Source organism: Salvelinus alpinus, chromosome 27 (assembly GCF_045679555.1).
Source record: "Salvelinus alpinus chromosome 27, SLU_Salpinus.1, whole genome shotgun sequence".
Lineage (NCBI taxonomy): Eukaryota > Metazoa > Chordata > Actinopteri > Salmoniformes > Salmonidae > Salvelinus > Salvelinus alpinus.
The window spans coordinates 7,939,408-7,955,809 of NC_092112.1; the positions used below are offsets into that span (position 1 = coordinate 7,939,408).

Genomic DNA, 16,402 nt, shown 5'->3' on the forward strand with positions numbered 1-16,402 from the left:
TGTCCTTACAGAACACTAACAAGCTCCCATCTCTCTGCACCATGTCCTTACAGAACACTAACAAGCTCCCATCTCTCTGCTCCATGTCCTTACAGAACACTAACAAGCTCCCATCTCTCTGCACCATGTCCTTACAGAACACCACCAAGCTCCCATCTCTCTGCACCATGTCCTTACAGAACACCACCAAGCTCCCATCTCTCTGCTCCATGTCCTTACAGAACACTAACAAGCTCCCATCTCTCTGCACCATGTCCTTACAGAACACTAACAAGCTCCCATCTCTCTGCACCATGTTCTTAAAGAACACCACCAAGCTCCCATCTCTCTGCTCCATGTCCTTACAGAACACCACCAAGCTCCCATCTCTCTGCTCCATGTCCTTACAGAACACCACCAAGCTCCCATCTCTCTGCACCATGTCCTTACAGAACACCACCAAGCTCCCATCTCTCTGCTCCATGTCCTTACAGAACACCACCAAGCTCCCATCTCTCTGCACCATGTCCTTACAGAACACCACCAAGCTCCCATCTCTCTGCACCATGTCCTTACAGAACACCACCAAGCTCCCATCTCTCTGCACCATGTCCAACACCACCAAGCTCCCATCTCTCTGCACCATGTCCTTACAGAACATCACCAAGCTCCCATCTCTCTGCACCATGTCCTTACAGAACACCACCAAGCTCCCATCTCTCTGCTCCATGTCCTTACAGAACACCACCAAGCTCCCATCTCTCTGCTCCATGTCCTTACAGAACACCACCAAGCTCCCATCTCTCTGCTCCATGTCCTTACAGAACACCACCAAGCTCCCATCTCTCTGCACCATGTCCTTACAGAACACCACCAAGCTCCCATCTCTCTGCTCCATGTCCTTACAGAACACCACCATGCTCCCATCTCTCTGCACCATGTCCTTACAGAACACCAACAAGCTCCCATCTCTCTGCTCCATGTCCTTACAGAACATCAACAAGCTCCCATCTCTCTGCTCCATGTCCTTACAGAACACCACCAAGCTCCCATCTCTGCTCCATGTCCTTACAGAACACCACCAAGCTCCCATCTCTCTGCACCATGTCCTTACAGAACACCACCAAGCTCCCATCTCTCTGCACCATGTCCTTACAGAACACCACCAAGCTCCCATCTCTCTTCTCCATGTCCTTACAGAACACCACCAAGCTCCCATCTCTCTGCTCCGTGTCCTTACAGAACACCACCAAGCTCCCATCTCTCTGCTCCATGTCCTTACAGAACACCACCAAGCTCCCATCTCTCTGCACCGTGTCCTTACAGAACACCACCAAGCTCCCATCTCTCTGCACCATGTCCTTATAGAACACCACCAAGCTCCCATCTCTCTGCACCATTTCCTTACAGAACACCACCAAGCTCCCATCTCTCTGCTCCATGTCCTTACAGAACACCACCATGCTCCCATCTCTCTGCACCATGTCCTTACAGAACACCAACAAGCTCCCATCTCTCTGCTCCATGTCCTTACAGAACATCAACAAGCTCCCATCTCTCTGCTCCATGTCCTTACAGAACACCACCAAGCTCCCATCTCTCTGCTCCATGTCCTTACAGAACACCACCAAGCTCCCATCTCTCTGCTCCATGTCCTTACAGAACACCACCAACCTCCCATCTCTCTGCTCCATGTCCTTACAGAACACCACCAAGCTCCCATCTCTCTGCTCCATGTCCTTACAGAACACCACCAAGCTCCCATCTCTCTGCTCCATGTCCTTACAGAACACTAACAAGCTCCCATCTCTCTGCACCATGTCCTTACAGAACACCACCAAGCTCCCATCTCTCTGCACCATGTCCTTACAGAACACCACCAAGCTCCCATCTCTCTGCTCCATGTCCTTACAGAACACTAACAAGCTCCCATCTCTCTGCACCATGTCCTTACAGAACACTAACAAGCTCCCATCTCTCTGCACCATGTTCTTAAAGAACACCACCAAGCTCCCATCTCTCTGCTCCATGTCCTTACAGAACACCACCAAGCTCCCATCTCTCTGCTCCATGTCCTTACAGAACACCACCAAGCTCCCATCTCTCTGCACCATGTCCTTACAGAACACCACCAAGCTCCCATCTCTCTGCTCCATGTCCTTACAGAACACCACCAAGCTCCCATCTCTCTGCACCATGTCCTTACAGAACACTAACAAGCTCCCATCTCTCTGCACCATGTTCTTAAAGAACACCACCAAGCTCCCATCTCTCTGCTCCATGTCCTTACAGAACACCACCAAGCTCCCATCTCTCTGCTCCATGTCCTTACAGAACACCACCAAGCTCCCATCTCTCTGCACCATGTCCTTACAGAACACCACCAAGCTCCCATCTCTCTGCTCCATGTCCTTACAGAACACCACCAAGCTCCCATCTCTCTGCACCATGTCCTTACAGAACACCACCAAGCTCCCATCTCTCTGCACCATGTCCTTACAGAACACCACCAAGCTCCCATCTCTCTGCACCATGTCCAACACCACCAAGCTCCCATCTCTCTGCACCATGTCCTTACAGAACATCACCAAGCTCCCATCTCTCTGCACCATGTCCTTACAGAACACCACCAAGCTCCCATCTCTCTGCTCCATGTCCTTACAGAACACCACCAAGCTCCCATCTCTCTGCTCCATGTCCTTACAGAACACCACCAAGCTCCCATCTCTCTGCTCCATGTCCTTACAGAACACCACCAAGCTCCCATCTCTCTGCACCATGTCCTTACAGAACACCACCAAGCTCCCATCTCTCTGCTCCATGTCCTTACAGAACACCACCATGCTCCCATCTCTCTGCACCATGTCCTTACAGAACACCAACAAGCTCCCATCTCTCTGCTCCATGTCCTTACAGAACATCAACAAGCTCCCATCTCTCTGCTCCATGTCCTTACAGAACACCACCAAGCTCCCATCTCTGCTCCATGTCCTTACAGAACACCACCAAGCTCCCATCTCTCTGCACCATGTCCTTACAGAACACCACCAAGCTCCCATCTCTCTGCACCATGTCCTTACAGAACACCACCAAGCTCCCATCTCTCTTCTCCATGTCCTTACAGAACACCACCAAGCTCCCATCTCTCTGCTCCGTGTCCTTACAGAACACCACCAAGCTCCCATCTCTCTGCTCCATGTCCTTACAGAACACCACCAAGCTCCCATCTCTCTGCACCGTGTCCTTACAGAACACCACCAAGCTCCCATCTCTCTGCACCATGTCCTTATAGAACACCACCAAGCTCCCATCTCTCTGCACCATTTCCTTACAGAACACCACCAAGCTCCCATCTCTCTGCTCCATGTCCTTACAGAACACCACCATGCTCCCATCTCTCTGCACCATGTCCTTACAGAACACCAACAAGCTCCCATCTCTCTGCTCCATGTCCTTACAGAACATCAACAAGCTCCCATCTCTCTGCTCCATGTCCTTACAGAACACCACCAAGCTCCCATCTCTCTGCTCCATGTCCTTACAGAACACCACCAAGCTCCCATCTCTCTGCTCCATGTCCTTACAGAACACCACCAACCTCCCATCTCTCTGCTCCATGTCCTTACAGAACACCACCAAGCTCCCATCTCTCTGCTCCATGTCCTTACAGAACACCACCAAGCTCCCATCTCTCTGCTCCATGTCCTTACAGAACACCACCAAGCTCCCATCTCTCTGCACCATGTCCTTACAGAACACCACCAAGCTCCCATCTCTCTGCTCCATGTCCTTACAGAACACCACCAAGCTCCCATCTCTCTGGACCATGTCCTTACAGAACACCACCAAGCTCCCATCTCTCTGCACCATGTCCTTACAGAACACCACCAAGCTCCCATCTCTCTGCACCATGTCCAACACCACCAAGCTCCCATCTCTCTGCACCATGTCCTTACAGAACACCACCAAGCTCCCATCTCTCTGCACCATGTCCTTACAGAACACCACCAAGCTCCCATCTCTCTGCTCCATGTCCTTACAGAACACCACCAAGCTCCCATCTCTCTGCTCCATGTCCTTACAGAACATCACCAAGCTCCCATCTCTCTGCACCATGTCCTTACAGAACACCACCAAGCTCCCATCTCTCTGCACCATGTCCTTACAGAACACCACCAAGCTCCCATCTCTCTGCTCCATGTCCTTACAGAACACCACCAAGCTCCCATCTCTCTGCACCATGTCCTTACAGAACACCACCAAGCTCCCATCTCTCTGCTCCATGTCCTTACAGAACACCACCAAGCTCCCATCTCTCTGCACCATGTCCTTACAGAACACCATCAAGCTCCTATCTCTCTGCACCATGTCCAACACCACCAAGCTCCTATCTCTCTGCACCATATCCTTACAGAACACCAACAAGCTCCTATCTCTCTGCACCATATCCTTACAGAACACCAACAAGCTCCCATCTCTCTGCACCATGTCCTTACAGAACACCACCAAGCTCCCATCTCTCTGCTCCATGTCCTTACAGAACACCACCAAGCTCCCATCTCTCTGCACCATGTCCTTACAGAACACCACCAAGCTCCCATCTCTCTGCTCCATGTCCTTACAGAACACCACCAAGCTCCCATCTCTCTGCACCATGTCCTTACAGAACACCATCAAGCTCCTATCTCTCTGCACCATGTCCAACACCACCAAGCTCCTATCTCTCTGCACCATATCCTTACAGAACACCAACAAGCTCCTATCTCTCTGCACCATATCCTTACAGAACACCAACAAGCTCCTATCTCTCTGCACCATATCCTTACAGAACACCAACAAGCTCCCATCTCTTAACACTTTAGCATTGACAACGTCCCCAATCAACTATTTTATCACGGCCGTCAACCTTATCGGACTCATCACCCCCAACTCCCTCTTCCTCCCTAAACTTCAGAATCACTTGTTACTCCTCCTCACCTCCCTGCTCCCCTCGCGACTTATCTTGCCCTTCCTCGTTATTCTCTACCTCCGAACAGCTGTTAACGTTGGGAACCATGTTACTCTCCTCATACTTTTCTGCCTCCTCTCGCTCCCCTTCAAACCCCCGCTCCCTTTCTTTTTCTCTTTCTTACCCCCCCCTTTTTATTTGTACCACTATGCTCCATGCTCGTTTCACTTTCTTCTCTATCACTATCTCCTACTGTACCATCTCTGACCCAATCTCAGCACAGCCGTGCCGAACCGCCGCCACACCGAGTAAAGTTTGATTGGTTGTTAATCAACTAGCGGCTAGCCGCAGCTTTCAGCCTCTCCCTCACTTCGGCCCGTCCCGTCAAAACTAGCTAGCTAGCAACAAAAAAAATGTAGGACCTCTTGAATGTGTCGTGCATGTGCCAGTTGTCGGATCAACCGAACTGCGTTTCGCTTAGCCTAATGACTTAAACAAAAAGCAGCTGTTCTGGAACAAATAAATCCCGGAACAATAAATCCCGGGCTCCCTTATCTGGTTAAGAGAAGCTGGATACTGTACCCTATGTTCAGGGAATCCTAAATTTGAACTATCTTTCTGAAATCTCCCGTTGTTTGAATACGTATTTATTTGGCGTAGGCTACGGAGTTCTGGTTCATAAACCGTTACATTTGAGACCTCGATCCCATGTTGTGGACATTCTCTTACTTACGATCTATCGAGGTCATTACAATATAATTAATTGAACATATTTGAAAGTACACAGTTTAAAAAACTTTTTTTCCCCTCCATTATTTAAAATGTGTCAACCAATGTTTTGTATTTAATTTAATCTACTGCCGCCAGGCATCGCCAATGCTAAGATTCATTACAATGTTTTTATTGCATAAAGTCTATGATTGTAACACGCATATTTTTGGGATGCATATTGTCATGTTTCTTCAGAATGCTGAACTTTGAGTGGAAATATGTACAGTGCCTTCAGAGAGTATTCATACCCTGTGACTTATTCCACATTTTGTAGTGCTACAGCCTGAATTCAAAAATGTATTAAATTGTTTGTTTTTTCTCAAACATCTAGACACAATACCCAAGAGATCTGTCACGGCCGTCAAAGGAACAGGACCAAAGTGGTGAGCGTACATATTCCTTTTTATTAGGATGACACCGACAAAAACAATAAACAATACAAAAACGACCGTGAGGCTTAAGGCTATATGTGCCACAAACAAAGTTAACTTCCCACACTGAAAGGAGGGAAAAAGGCTACCTAAGTATGGTTCCCAATCAGAGACAACGATAGACAGCTGTCCCTGACTGAGAACCATACCCGGCCAAAACATAGAAATACAAAATCATAGAAAAACAAAACATAGAATGCCCACCCCAAATCACACCCTGACCAAACCAAATAGAGACATAAAAAGGCTCTCTAAGGTCAGGGAGGGACAAGATCAGGTAGTCATTACAAAAATCATGTTAATCACTGTTATTGCATACAGAGTGAGTCCATGCAACTTATTATGTGACTTGTTAAGCACATGTTTACTCCTGAACATATTTAGGCTTGTCATAACAAAGGGGTTGAATAGTTATTGACTCAAGACATTTCAGCTTTTCATTTGAAATTAATTTGTACAAATTTGTAAAAACATAGTGCCACTTTGACATCATGGGGTATTGTGGGTAGTGGGGTGTTGTGGGTAGTGGGGTGTTGTGGGTAGTGGGGTGTTGTGGGTAGTGGGGTATTGTGGGTAGTGACAAAACATCTCAATGTAATTCAGGCTGTAACAACAAAATGTGGAAAAAGTCAAGGGGTTTTTCTGAAGGCTGTATTACTATTGTTCTATATATGTACTGTATATACCTTCTGCATCTCTTCAGACCTAAGACATTCTCTGAGGTGCTCAGTGGCATTCCACTCTCTCTGTCTGTCTGTCTGTCTGTCTGTCTGTCTGTCTGTCTGTCTGTCTGTCTGTCTGTCTGTCTGTCTGTCTGTCTGTCTGTCTGTCTGTCTGTCTGTCTGTCTGTCTGTCTGTCTGTCTGTCTGTCTGTCTGTCTGTCTGTCTGTCTGCCTGCCTGCCTGCCTGCCTGCCTGCCTGCCTGCCTGCCTGCCTGCCTGCCTGCCTGCCTGCCTGCCTGCCTGCCTGCCTGCCTGCCTGCCTGCCTGCCTGCCTGCCTGTCTGTCTGTCTGTCTGTCTGTCTGTCTGTCTGTCTGTCTGTCTGTCTGTCTGTCTGTCTGTCTGTCTGTCTGTCTGTCTGTCTGTCTGTCTGTCTGTCTGTCTGTCTGTCTGTCTGTCTGTCTGTCTGTCTGTCTGTCTGTCTGTCTGTCTGTGTGTGTGTGTGTGTGTGTGACAATAGCAAGAAATAGACATAACAGGAGTGGTCGGCATCCAGGGGGTGTGGCCAACAGGTAAACCATGTTTAAACCTGTTCACCTTGTCTGCTGCAACACCTTGAAGCAGTCTACACTCCACTCTCCACACACACACAGAGAGAACACAAACTTTAACTGGATCATATTATATTGATATTTTGTAGCAGTATATATCATCAGGTATCATGTCTATCGTCGTGTATTTCAGCAGCGTGAGCGGATCCAGAGAGGTATGTGTTCTCACCTGTCTCATTTACCTGGCTGCATCCACCTCACCACTCTGCCTCTTCACCTGATATGAGGAAGAAGAAGTCAAACTGAACATCATTGTACCTGTCTTGGACTAACACTTGCACTTCTCTTACTCTGACTTACTAACTCTGACTTACTAACTCTGACTTACTAACTCTGACTTACTAACTCTGACTTACTAGCTCTGACTTACTAGCTCTGGCTTACTAACTCTGACTTACTAGCTCTGGCTTACTAGCTCGGTTTACTAGCTCTGGTTTACTAGCTCTGGCTTACTAGCTCTGGCTTACTAGCTCTGACTTACTAGCTCTGACTTACTAGCTCTGGCTTACTAGCTCTGGCTTACTAACTCTGACTTACTAGCTCTGGCTTACTAGCTCGGCTTACTAGCTCTGGTTTACTAGCTCTGGCTTACTAGCTCTGACTTACTAACTCTGACTTACTAGCTCTGGCTTACTAGCTCTGGCTTACTAGCTCTGGCTTACTAGCTCTGACTTACTAGCTCTGACTTACTAGCTCTGGCTTACTAGCTCTGACTTACTAGCTCTGACTTACTAGCTCTGACTTACTAGCTCTGGCTTACTAACTCTGACTAACTAGCTCTGGCTTACTAGCTCTGGTTTACTAGCTCTGACTTACTAGCTCTGACTTACTAGCTCTGGCTTACTAACTCTGACTTACTAGCTCTGGCTTACTAGCTCTGGTTTACTAGCTCTGGTTTACTAGCTCTGGTTTACTAGCTCTGACTTACTAGCTCTGACTTACTATCTCTGGCTTACTAACTCTGGTTTACTAACTCTAGCTTACTAGCTCTGGTTTACTAGCTCTGGCTTACTAGCTCTGGTTTACTAGCTCTGACTTACTAGCTCTGGCTTACTAGCTCTGGTTTACTAGCTCTGGTTTACTAACTCTGACTTACTAACTCTGACTTACTAGCTCTGGCTTACTAGCTCTGACTTACTAGCTCTGGCTTACTAGCTCTGACTTACGAACTCTGACTTACTAACTCTGACTTACTAACTCTGACTTACTAACTCTGACTTACTAGCTCTGGCTTACTAGCTCTGGCTTACTAGCTCTGGCTTACTAGCTCTGGCTTACTAGCTCTGACTTACTAGCTCTGGCTTACTAACTCTGACTTACTAGCTCTGGCTTACTAGCTCTGGTTTACTATCTCTGGCTTACTAGCTCTGGCTTACTAACTCTGACTTACTAACTCTGACTTACTAGCGCTGACTTACTAGCGCTGACTTACTAGCTCTGACTTACTAGCTCTGGCTTACCAACTCTGACTAACTAACTCTGGCTTACTAGCTCTGGTTTACTAGCTCTGACTTACTAGCTCTGACTTACTAGCTCTGGCTTACTAACTCTGGCTTTGCTGATAGCTCCTTCATTGAGGAGAGTTGTGTACTGACTATGAGTTGTGGTTGTCTTACCTAGCTACGCTAAGATGAATAACAGGAAGTCACTCTGGGCAAGAGCATCTGATAAATAACTAAAATGTAAACGTTTACCTGGCTGCACCTACCACACCACCTACCACGCCACTCCCGACTCGGCCTGCCTCTGTCAGGCTAACAGATTTCTGTGGACCACGGAACCAACCGTACACGCAGGCTATCAAGCGTCTCAGAGTAAAAGTGATGATTTAGGATCAGTTGTGCTTTTTACAACACAATGAATTAGATTACATGGACAGATCCTAGATCAGAACTCGTGATCTGAGATACCGTCACACCGTCCCTGAGCTCTACTATGAATGTGGTGGAGCTCTTACTATCTCATATAGTAAACTACGACCTCTGTAATCATTATAATATTAAGTTATATAGTAAACTACTACAGTATAGATCGTTACAATTTTTACAAAATCCTTCTATAGGCGATTCTGATTCACCCCTATGGGCCCTGGTCAACAGTAGTGCACTATATAGGGAATAGGGAGCTCTATGGACCCTGGTCAACAGTAGTGCTCTATATAGGGAATAGGGAGCTCTATGGACCCTGGTCAACAGTAGTGCACTATATAGGGAATAGGGAGCTCTATGGACCCTGGTCAACAGTAGTGCTCTATATAGGGAATAGGGAGCTCTATGGACCCTGGTCAACAGTAGTGCTCTATATAGGGAATAGGGAGCTCTATGGACCCTAGTCAACAGTAGTGTACTATAAATAGGGAATAGGGAGCTCTATGGGCCCTGGTCAACAGTAGTGCACTATATAGGGAATAGGGAGCTCTATGGACCCTGGTCAACAGTAGTGCCCTATATAGGGAATAGGGAGCTCTATGGGCCCTGGTCAACAGTAGTGCACTATATAGGGAATAGGGAGCCATTTGGGAAGCAGACAATGTTATAAATAAATGATTAATATGACAAAATATTCTAAGTATTACTATTGATCTATATTATTGATACTGTTCCCCTCCCGTCAGCTAAAGCAGCAGCAGAGCCAGATCTTCTCTTTCCTGGACTCTAAGAAGATCAAGTACCAGGCGGTGGACATCACCCAGGGGTCAGAGGTCAAAGAGGAGATGAGGAAGAAGACAGGAAACCCCACCTCTCTGCCTCCACAGGTCTTCAACAAGGACGTCTACTGCGGGGTGAGTCTAGAAGCAGCTAGGCACAAGGACCAGGGCTGCATTCTGAATGGTCCTGTGTCCTATATAGTCCACTACTTTTGACCAGGGGCCTATTGTGTATGTGATGGCCCCGTGTCCTATATAGTCTACTACTTTTGACCAGGGGCCTATTGTGTATGTGATGGCCCCGTGTCCTATATAGTCTACTACTTTTGACCAGGGGCCTATTGTGTATGTGATGGCCCCGTGTCCTATATAGTCTACTACTTTTGACCAGGGGCCTATTGTGTATGTGATGGCCCTGTGTCCTATATAGTCTACTACTTTTGACCAGGGGCCTATTGTGTATGTGATGGCCCTGTGTCCTATATAGTCCACTACTTTTGACCAGGGGCCTATTGTGTATGTGATGGCCCTGTGTCCTATATAGTCCACTACTTTTGACCAGGGGCCTATTGTGTATGAGTTGGCCCCGTGTCCTATATAGTCCACTACTTTTGACCAGGGGCCTATTGTGTATGTGATGGCCCTGTGTCCTATATAGTCCACTACTTTTGACCAGGGGCCTATTTGTGTATGTGTTGGCCCTGGTCAATAGCACCAAATAAGGAGTAGGGTCACATTTTGGACTCAGTTCTAGCTTCTCTGGTTCTGTAGAGAAACTGGTTCTGTAGAGCTACTGGTTCTGTAGAGATACTGGTCCTGTAGAGATACTGGTTCTGGAGAGATACTGGTTCTGGAGAGATACTGGTCCTGGAGAGATATTGATTCTGTAGAGCTACTGGTTCTGTAGAGATACTGGTTCTGTAGAGATACTGGTTGTGCAAGCTTTTGTTCCACCCGAACACGGAAACACCCTTTTCAAAGTAATTAACTCGTCAGGATCTTCAGTGTGGACCTTGAACCATTTCAATCAGGTGAATAAGTGTCAGACTGGAACAAAAGCCTACACCTGCCGTGTGACATCCTGGTTCTCCTGGCTGACTGGTTTCACCTATTCCCTATATAGTGCACTACTTTTGACTAGAGCTACTGACTAGACTACTCTGGCTATAAGGAGCCATTTGGAACGCAGCCTGGGTGTGGACCAAAATCGAATCATTACTTAGGCTGCACAACGCCCATAGCTTAAAGTCAATACACACACACGCGCGCGCACACACACACGCACGCACGCACGCACGCACACGCACACACACTAGTAATTCTCGTTCAGGCGGCACTGGAATTTCACCACAGCAGGGCGAGGCACGGCCGCTTGCAAACCTTCATGTGAACACGGTACGGCAAACATCCTTCCTGTTGGGGTGGACTGTATGGTCACTGGCGTACCTCACACCCGCAGCCCCCGCATGGCAGGGGGGGAGGGGGCCGGGCTCTGGGGGTCCCCCCTGCCCAGATAGCATATGAACACGTCCTAAGCCATGGCAAGCACGTTTAGAATGACAGAAAATTAGCTGTAAAACTGCACAATTCTTTCTCAGCCTCATGGCGTAATGTGTAGAATAGTAGGAAATTAGCTTTAAAAATGTAAAATTCTCTCAGCCCCATGGCAAAATGTGTAGAATTGTAGGAAGTGGGGGGGGGGGGGGGGGGGGTTGCTCAGACCTGGCGGTACGTCACTGTGTCTGGCCCTGCCGTTTAACTGAATGAAGAAGAAATTAACCTCTGATTGTAGACAAATACTGTTCCATGTTGTTGTTGGGTGTTTATCGTTGCTGGTCCTGTTTGTCTGTGATGCAGTTATTGTGTTTAAAGCGTTGTGTTTGTTCATCTGTCCAAATCCCATTTCCATCTATTTGCATCAGTATTAGTCAGAATCAGTGAAACACACTGCATCCACAAACACAGCCCTCACGCTCTCCCTCCCTATCCAATTGATGTTTTTCTCCTCTCCCTCCTCTCTCTCCCCGATGTCTCATCACTCTCTCTCCCCGATGCCTCATCACTCTCTCTCCCTCATCTCTCATCGCTCTCTCTGCTCTCTCTCTCATCGCTCTCTCTGCCCTCTCTCTCCCCCATCTCATCACTCTCTCTCCTCGATGTCTCATCACTCTCTCTCCTCTCTCTCCCCCGTCTCTCATCGCTCTCTCCCTCATCTCTCATCGCTCTCTCTGCCCTCTCTCTCCCCCATCTCTCATCTCTACTCTCTCTCTCCCATCTCTCATCACTCTCTCCGCCCAATCTCTCATCTCTCGCTCTACTCTCTCTCCCCCATCTCTCATCGCTCTCTCTCCCCTCTCTCCCCATCTCTCATCGCTCTCTCTGCCCCTCTCTCGTCGCTCTCTCTCCCTCATCTCTCTCGCTCTGCAGGACTTCTCTGTGTTTTATGAGGCAGTGGAGGCTGGAAAAGCAGAGGCCTTCTTTAAGCTGTAACAGAGGAAGATCACCTGCCAGAAGACTCTCTCCTCCACTTCAGAAAGTATTCACACCCCTTGACTTATTCCCCATTGTGTTGTGCTACAGCCTGAATTCAAAATGGATTGAAAATGTTTGCAAATTTATTTCAAATTAAATACAGATATATCTAATTTACATAAGTATTCACACCCCTGAGTCAATACATGTTAGAATCACCTTAGGCAGCTATTACAGCTCTGTGTCTTCCTGGATGTCTCTAAGAGCTTTGAGTCTTCCTGGATGTCTCTAAGAGCTTTGAGTCTTCCTGGATGTCTCTAAGAGCTTTGAGTCTTCCTGGATGTCTCTAAGAGCTTTGAGTCTTCCTGGATGTCTCTAAGAGCTTTGAGTCGTCCTGGATGTCTCTAAGAGCCCTGTGTCTTCCTGGATGTCTCTAAGAGCCCTGAGTCTTCCTGGATGTCTCTAAGAGCCCTGAGTCTTCCTGGATGTCTCTAAGAGCTTTGAGTCTTCCTGGATGTCTCTAAGAGCTTTGAGTCTTCCTGGATGTCTCTAAGAGCCCTGTGTCTTCCTGGATGTCTCTAAGAGCTTTGAGTCTTCCTGGATGTCTCTAAGAACTTTGAGTCTTCCTGGATGTCTCTAAGAGCCCTGAGTCTTCCTGGATGTCTCTAAGAGCCCTGAGTCTTCCTGGATGTCTCTAAGAGCTTTGAGTCTTCCTGGATGTCTCTAAGAGCTTTGAGTCTTCCTGGATGTCTCTAAGAGCTTTGAGTCTTCCTGGATGTCTCTAAGAGCTTTGAGTCTTCCTGGATGTCTCTAAGAGCTTTGAGTCTTCCTGGATGTCTCTAAGAGCTTTGGGTCTTCCTGGATGTCTCTAAGAGCTTTGGGTCTTCCTGGATGTCTCTTAAGAGCTTTGAGTCTTCCTGGATTGTACAACATCTGCACATTATTCTGTTTTAAATTCGTCACGCTAGTAGAGTTTGCTAGACAGCCATTTCCAAGTCTTGCCACTCAGGAATATTCACTGTAGTCTTGGTAAGCAACTTCAGTGTAGATTTGGCCTTGTGTTGTAGGTTATTGTCCTGCTGAAAAGGTGAATTCATCTCCCAGTGTCGGTTGGAAAGCAGACTGAACCAGGTTTTCCTCTAGGATTTTGCGTGTGCTCAGCTCTATTCTGTTTCTTTAATCCTAAAAATCTTCCTAGTCCTTGCCAATGACAATCATACCCATAATGTGATGCAGCCACCATCATGCTTTAAAATATGAAGAGTGGTACTCAGTTACATGTTGTGTTGAATTTGCCCCAAACATAACACTTTGTAATCAGGACATAAAGTTCATGTCTTTGTCAAATGTTTTGCAGTTTTACTTAAGGGCCTTGTTGCAAATAGGATGCATGTTTGGGAATATTTGTATTCTATACACTCTTCCTTCTTTTCACTCTGTCATTTAGGTTAGTATTGTGGAGTAACTACATTGTTGTTGATCCATCCTCAGTTTTCTCCTATCACATCCATTAAACTATGTAACTCTTTTAAATTCACCGTTGGCCTCATGGTGAAATCCCTGAGTGGTTTCCTTCCTCTCTGGCAACTGAGTTAGGAAGGACGCCTGTATGTTTGTAGTGACTGAGTGTATTGATACACCATCCAAAGTATAATTAATAACTTCACCATGCTCAAGGGAATATTCAATGTCTGCATTTTTAAACAGTATCATTGCACACAGAGTGAGTCCATGCAACTTATGAGACTTGTTAAGCAAATATTTACTCCTGAACTTATTTAGGGTCGCCATAACAACGGGGTTGAATACTTATTGACTCAAGACATTTCAGCTTTTCATTCATATTGATTTGTAAACATGTAAAAAAAATAAAGAATTTAATTCTACTTTAAAAATGGGGCATTGTGTGTAAGCCAAGGACACAACATGTCACAGGTCAAGGGGGTGTGAATACTTTCTGATTATATTACCATTGTCTTTTTAAGCAAAATAAAGGTATTCTTCTTTTTCTTCTTTTTGTGTTAATTTATTTATGATTGTTACAATGTTATTATAATGTTATTTGTAGTAGTCCTCTCATGTAAGTCAAATCTCTTAACATAATAAACAATACATATCAGCAGGAATCATAATTAAACACACAACAACAAATTCTGAACCTACACGTCTATGCATAACTGACCAAATTATGAAATACAAGCAAAGTAATTTTGAATTCCGTAAAGTAAGTGTGGAAGAGGTAAAAAAAAAAGTATTGTCTATCAACAATGACAAGCCACCTGGGTCTGACAACTTGGATGGAAAATGACCGACAATGATAGCGGACGATATTGCCACTCCTATTTGCCATCTCTTCAATCTAAGCCTAAAGGAAAGTGTGTGCCCTCAAGCCTGGAGGGAAGCAAAAGACAGGGAAGCAAAAGACATTCCACTACCCAAGAATAGCAAAACACCCTTTACTTGCTCAAACAGCCGACTAATTAGTCTGTTACCAACCCAAATATATTTTTTTATTTTAACCTTTATTTTACTAGGCAAGTCAGTTAAGATCAAATTCGTATTTACAATGACGGCCTACCAAAAGGCAAAAGGCCTCCTGCGGGGACGGGGGCTGGGAATAAAAATAAAAGATGTTGGACAAAACACACATCACGACAAGAGAGACACAACACTATATTAAGAGACTTAAGACAACAACACAGCAAGGCAGCAACACATGACAACACAACATGGTAGCAACGTAAAGCCGGTGTGTCTATGTATGCTGATGACTCAACACTATACACGTCAGCTACTACAGCAAGTTAAATCACTAACACTCAAAGAGCTGCAGTCAGTTTCAGAGTGGATGACAAAAAAGTTTGTCCTAAATATTTCAACAACTAAAAGCATTGTATTTGGGACAAATCATTCACTAAACCCAAAACCTATTGTAATGTAATATTGTAATATTGTAATGAATAATATGGACCTTTAGCAAGTTGAGGAGATTAAACTGCTTGGAGTTACCCTGGAATGTAAACTGTCATGGTCAAAACATGTTGACACAACAGTAGCTAAGATGGAGAGAAGTCTGTCCATGATAAAGCCCTGCTCTGCCTTCTTAATAACACTATCAACAAGGCAGGTCCTACAGGCCCTAGTTTCTACCTTCTTAACAGCACTATCAACAAGGCAGGTCCTACAGGCCCTGGTTTCTACCTTCTTAACAACACTATCAACAAGACAGGTCCTACAGGCCCTGGTTTCTACCTTCTTAACAACACTATCAACAAGGCAGGTCATACAGGTCCTAGTTTCTACCTTCTTGACAACACTATCAACAAGGCAGGTCCTACAGGTCCTAGTTTCTACCTTCTTGACAACACTATCAACAAGGCAGGTCCTACAGGCCCTAGTTTCTACCTTCTTAACAACACTATCAACAAGGCAGGTCCTACAGACCCTAGTTTCTACCTTCTTAACAACACTATCAACAAGGCAGGTCCTACAGGCCCTAGTTTCTACCTTCTTAACAACACTATCAACAAGGCAGGTCCTACAGACCCTAGTTTCTACCTTCTTAACAACACTATCAACAAGGCAGGTCCTACAGGCCCTAGTTTCTACCTTCTTAACAACACTATCAACAAGGCAGGTCCTACAGACCCTAGTTTCTACCTTCTTAATAACACTATCAACAAGGCAGGTCCTACAGGCCCTAGTTTCTACCTTCTTAACAACACTATCAACAAGGCAGGTCCTACAGGCCCTAGTTTCTACCTTCTTAACAACACTATCAACAAGGCAGGTCCTACAGGCCCTAGTTTCTACCTTCTTAATAACACTATCAACAAGGCAGGTCCTACAGACCCTAGTTTCTACCTTCTTAACAACACTATCA

General features: G+C 46.1%; 1 protein-coding gene across 1 annotated transcript; it reads left to right on the plus strand.

The window, feature by feature from the left end:
• Positions 1 to 7,368: 7,368 nt before the first annotated feature.
• On the plus strand, positions 7,369 to 14,528 carry LOC139555957 (SH3 domain-binding glutamic acid-rich-like protein 3). The gene is made up of 3 exons (XM_071369377.1): positions 7,369 to 7,555; positions 10,015 to 10,182; positions 12,475 to 14,528. The coding sequence occupies exons 1-3, from the start codon at positions 7,511 to 7,513 to the stop codon at positions 12,535 to 12,537; spliced, it is 276 nt and encodes a 91-aa protein (XP_071225478.1). The 5' UTR covers positions 7,369 to 7,510; the 3' UTR covers positions 12,538 to 14,528.
• Positions 14,529 to 16,402: the final 1,874 nt, after the last annotated feature.

What these genes read in the sequence shown, in the direction of transcription:
- LOC139555957 (XM_071369377.1), top strand. Translation starts at nt 7,511, where the DNA reads ATGTCTATCGTCGTGTATTTCAGCAGCGTGAGCGGATCCAGAGAG. An exon ending in GCGTGAGCGGATCCAGAGAG is followed by an intron (nt 7,556 to 10,014) that starts GTATGTGTTCTC and finishes CCCTCCCGTCAG; the next exon opens with CTAAAGCAGCAGCAGAGCCA. An exon ending in ACAAGGACGTCTACTGCGGG is followed by an intron (nt 10,183 to 12,474) that starts GTGAGTCTAGAA and finishes CTCGCTCTGCAG; the next exon opens with GACTTCTCTGTGTTTTATGA.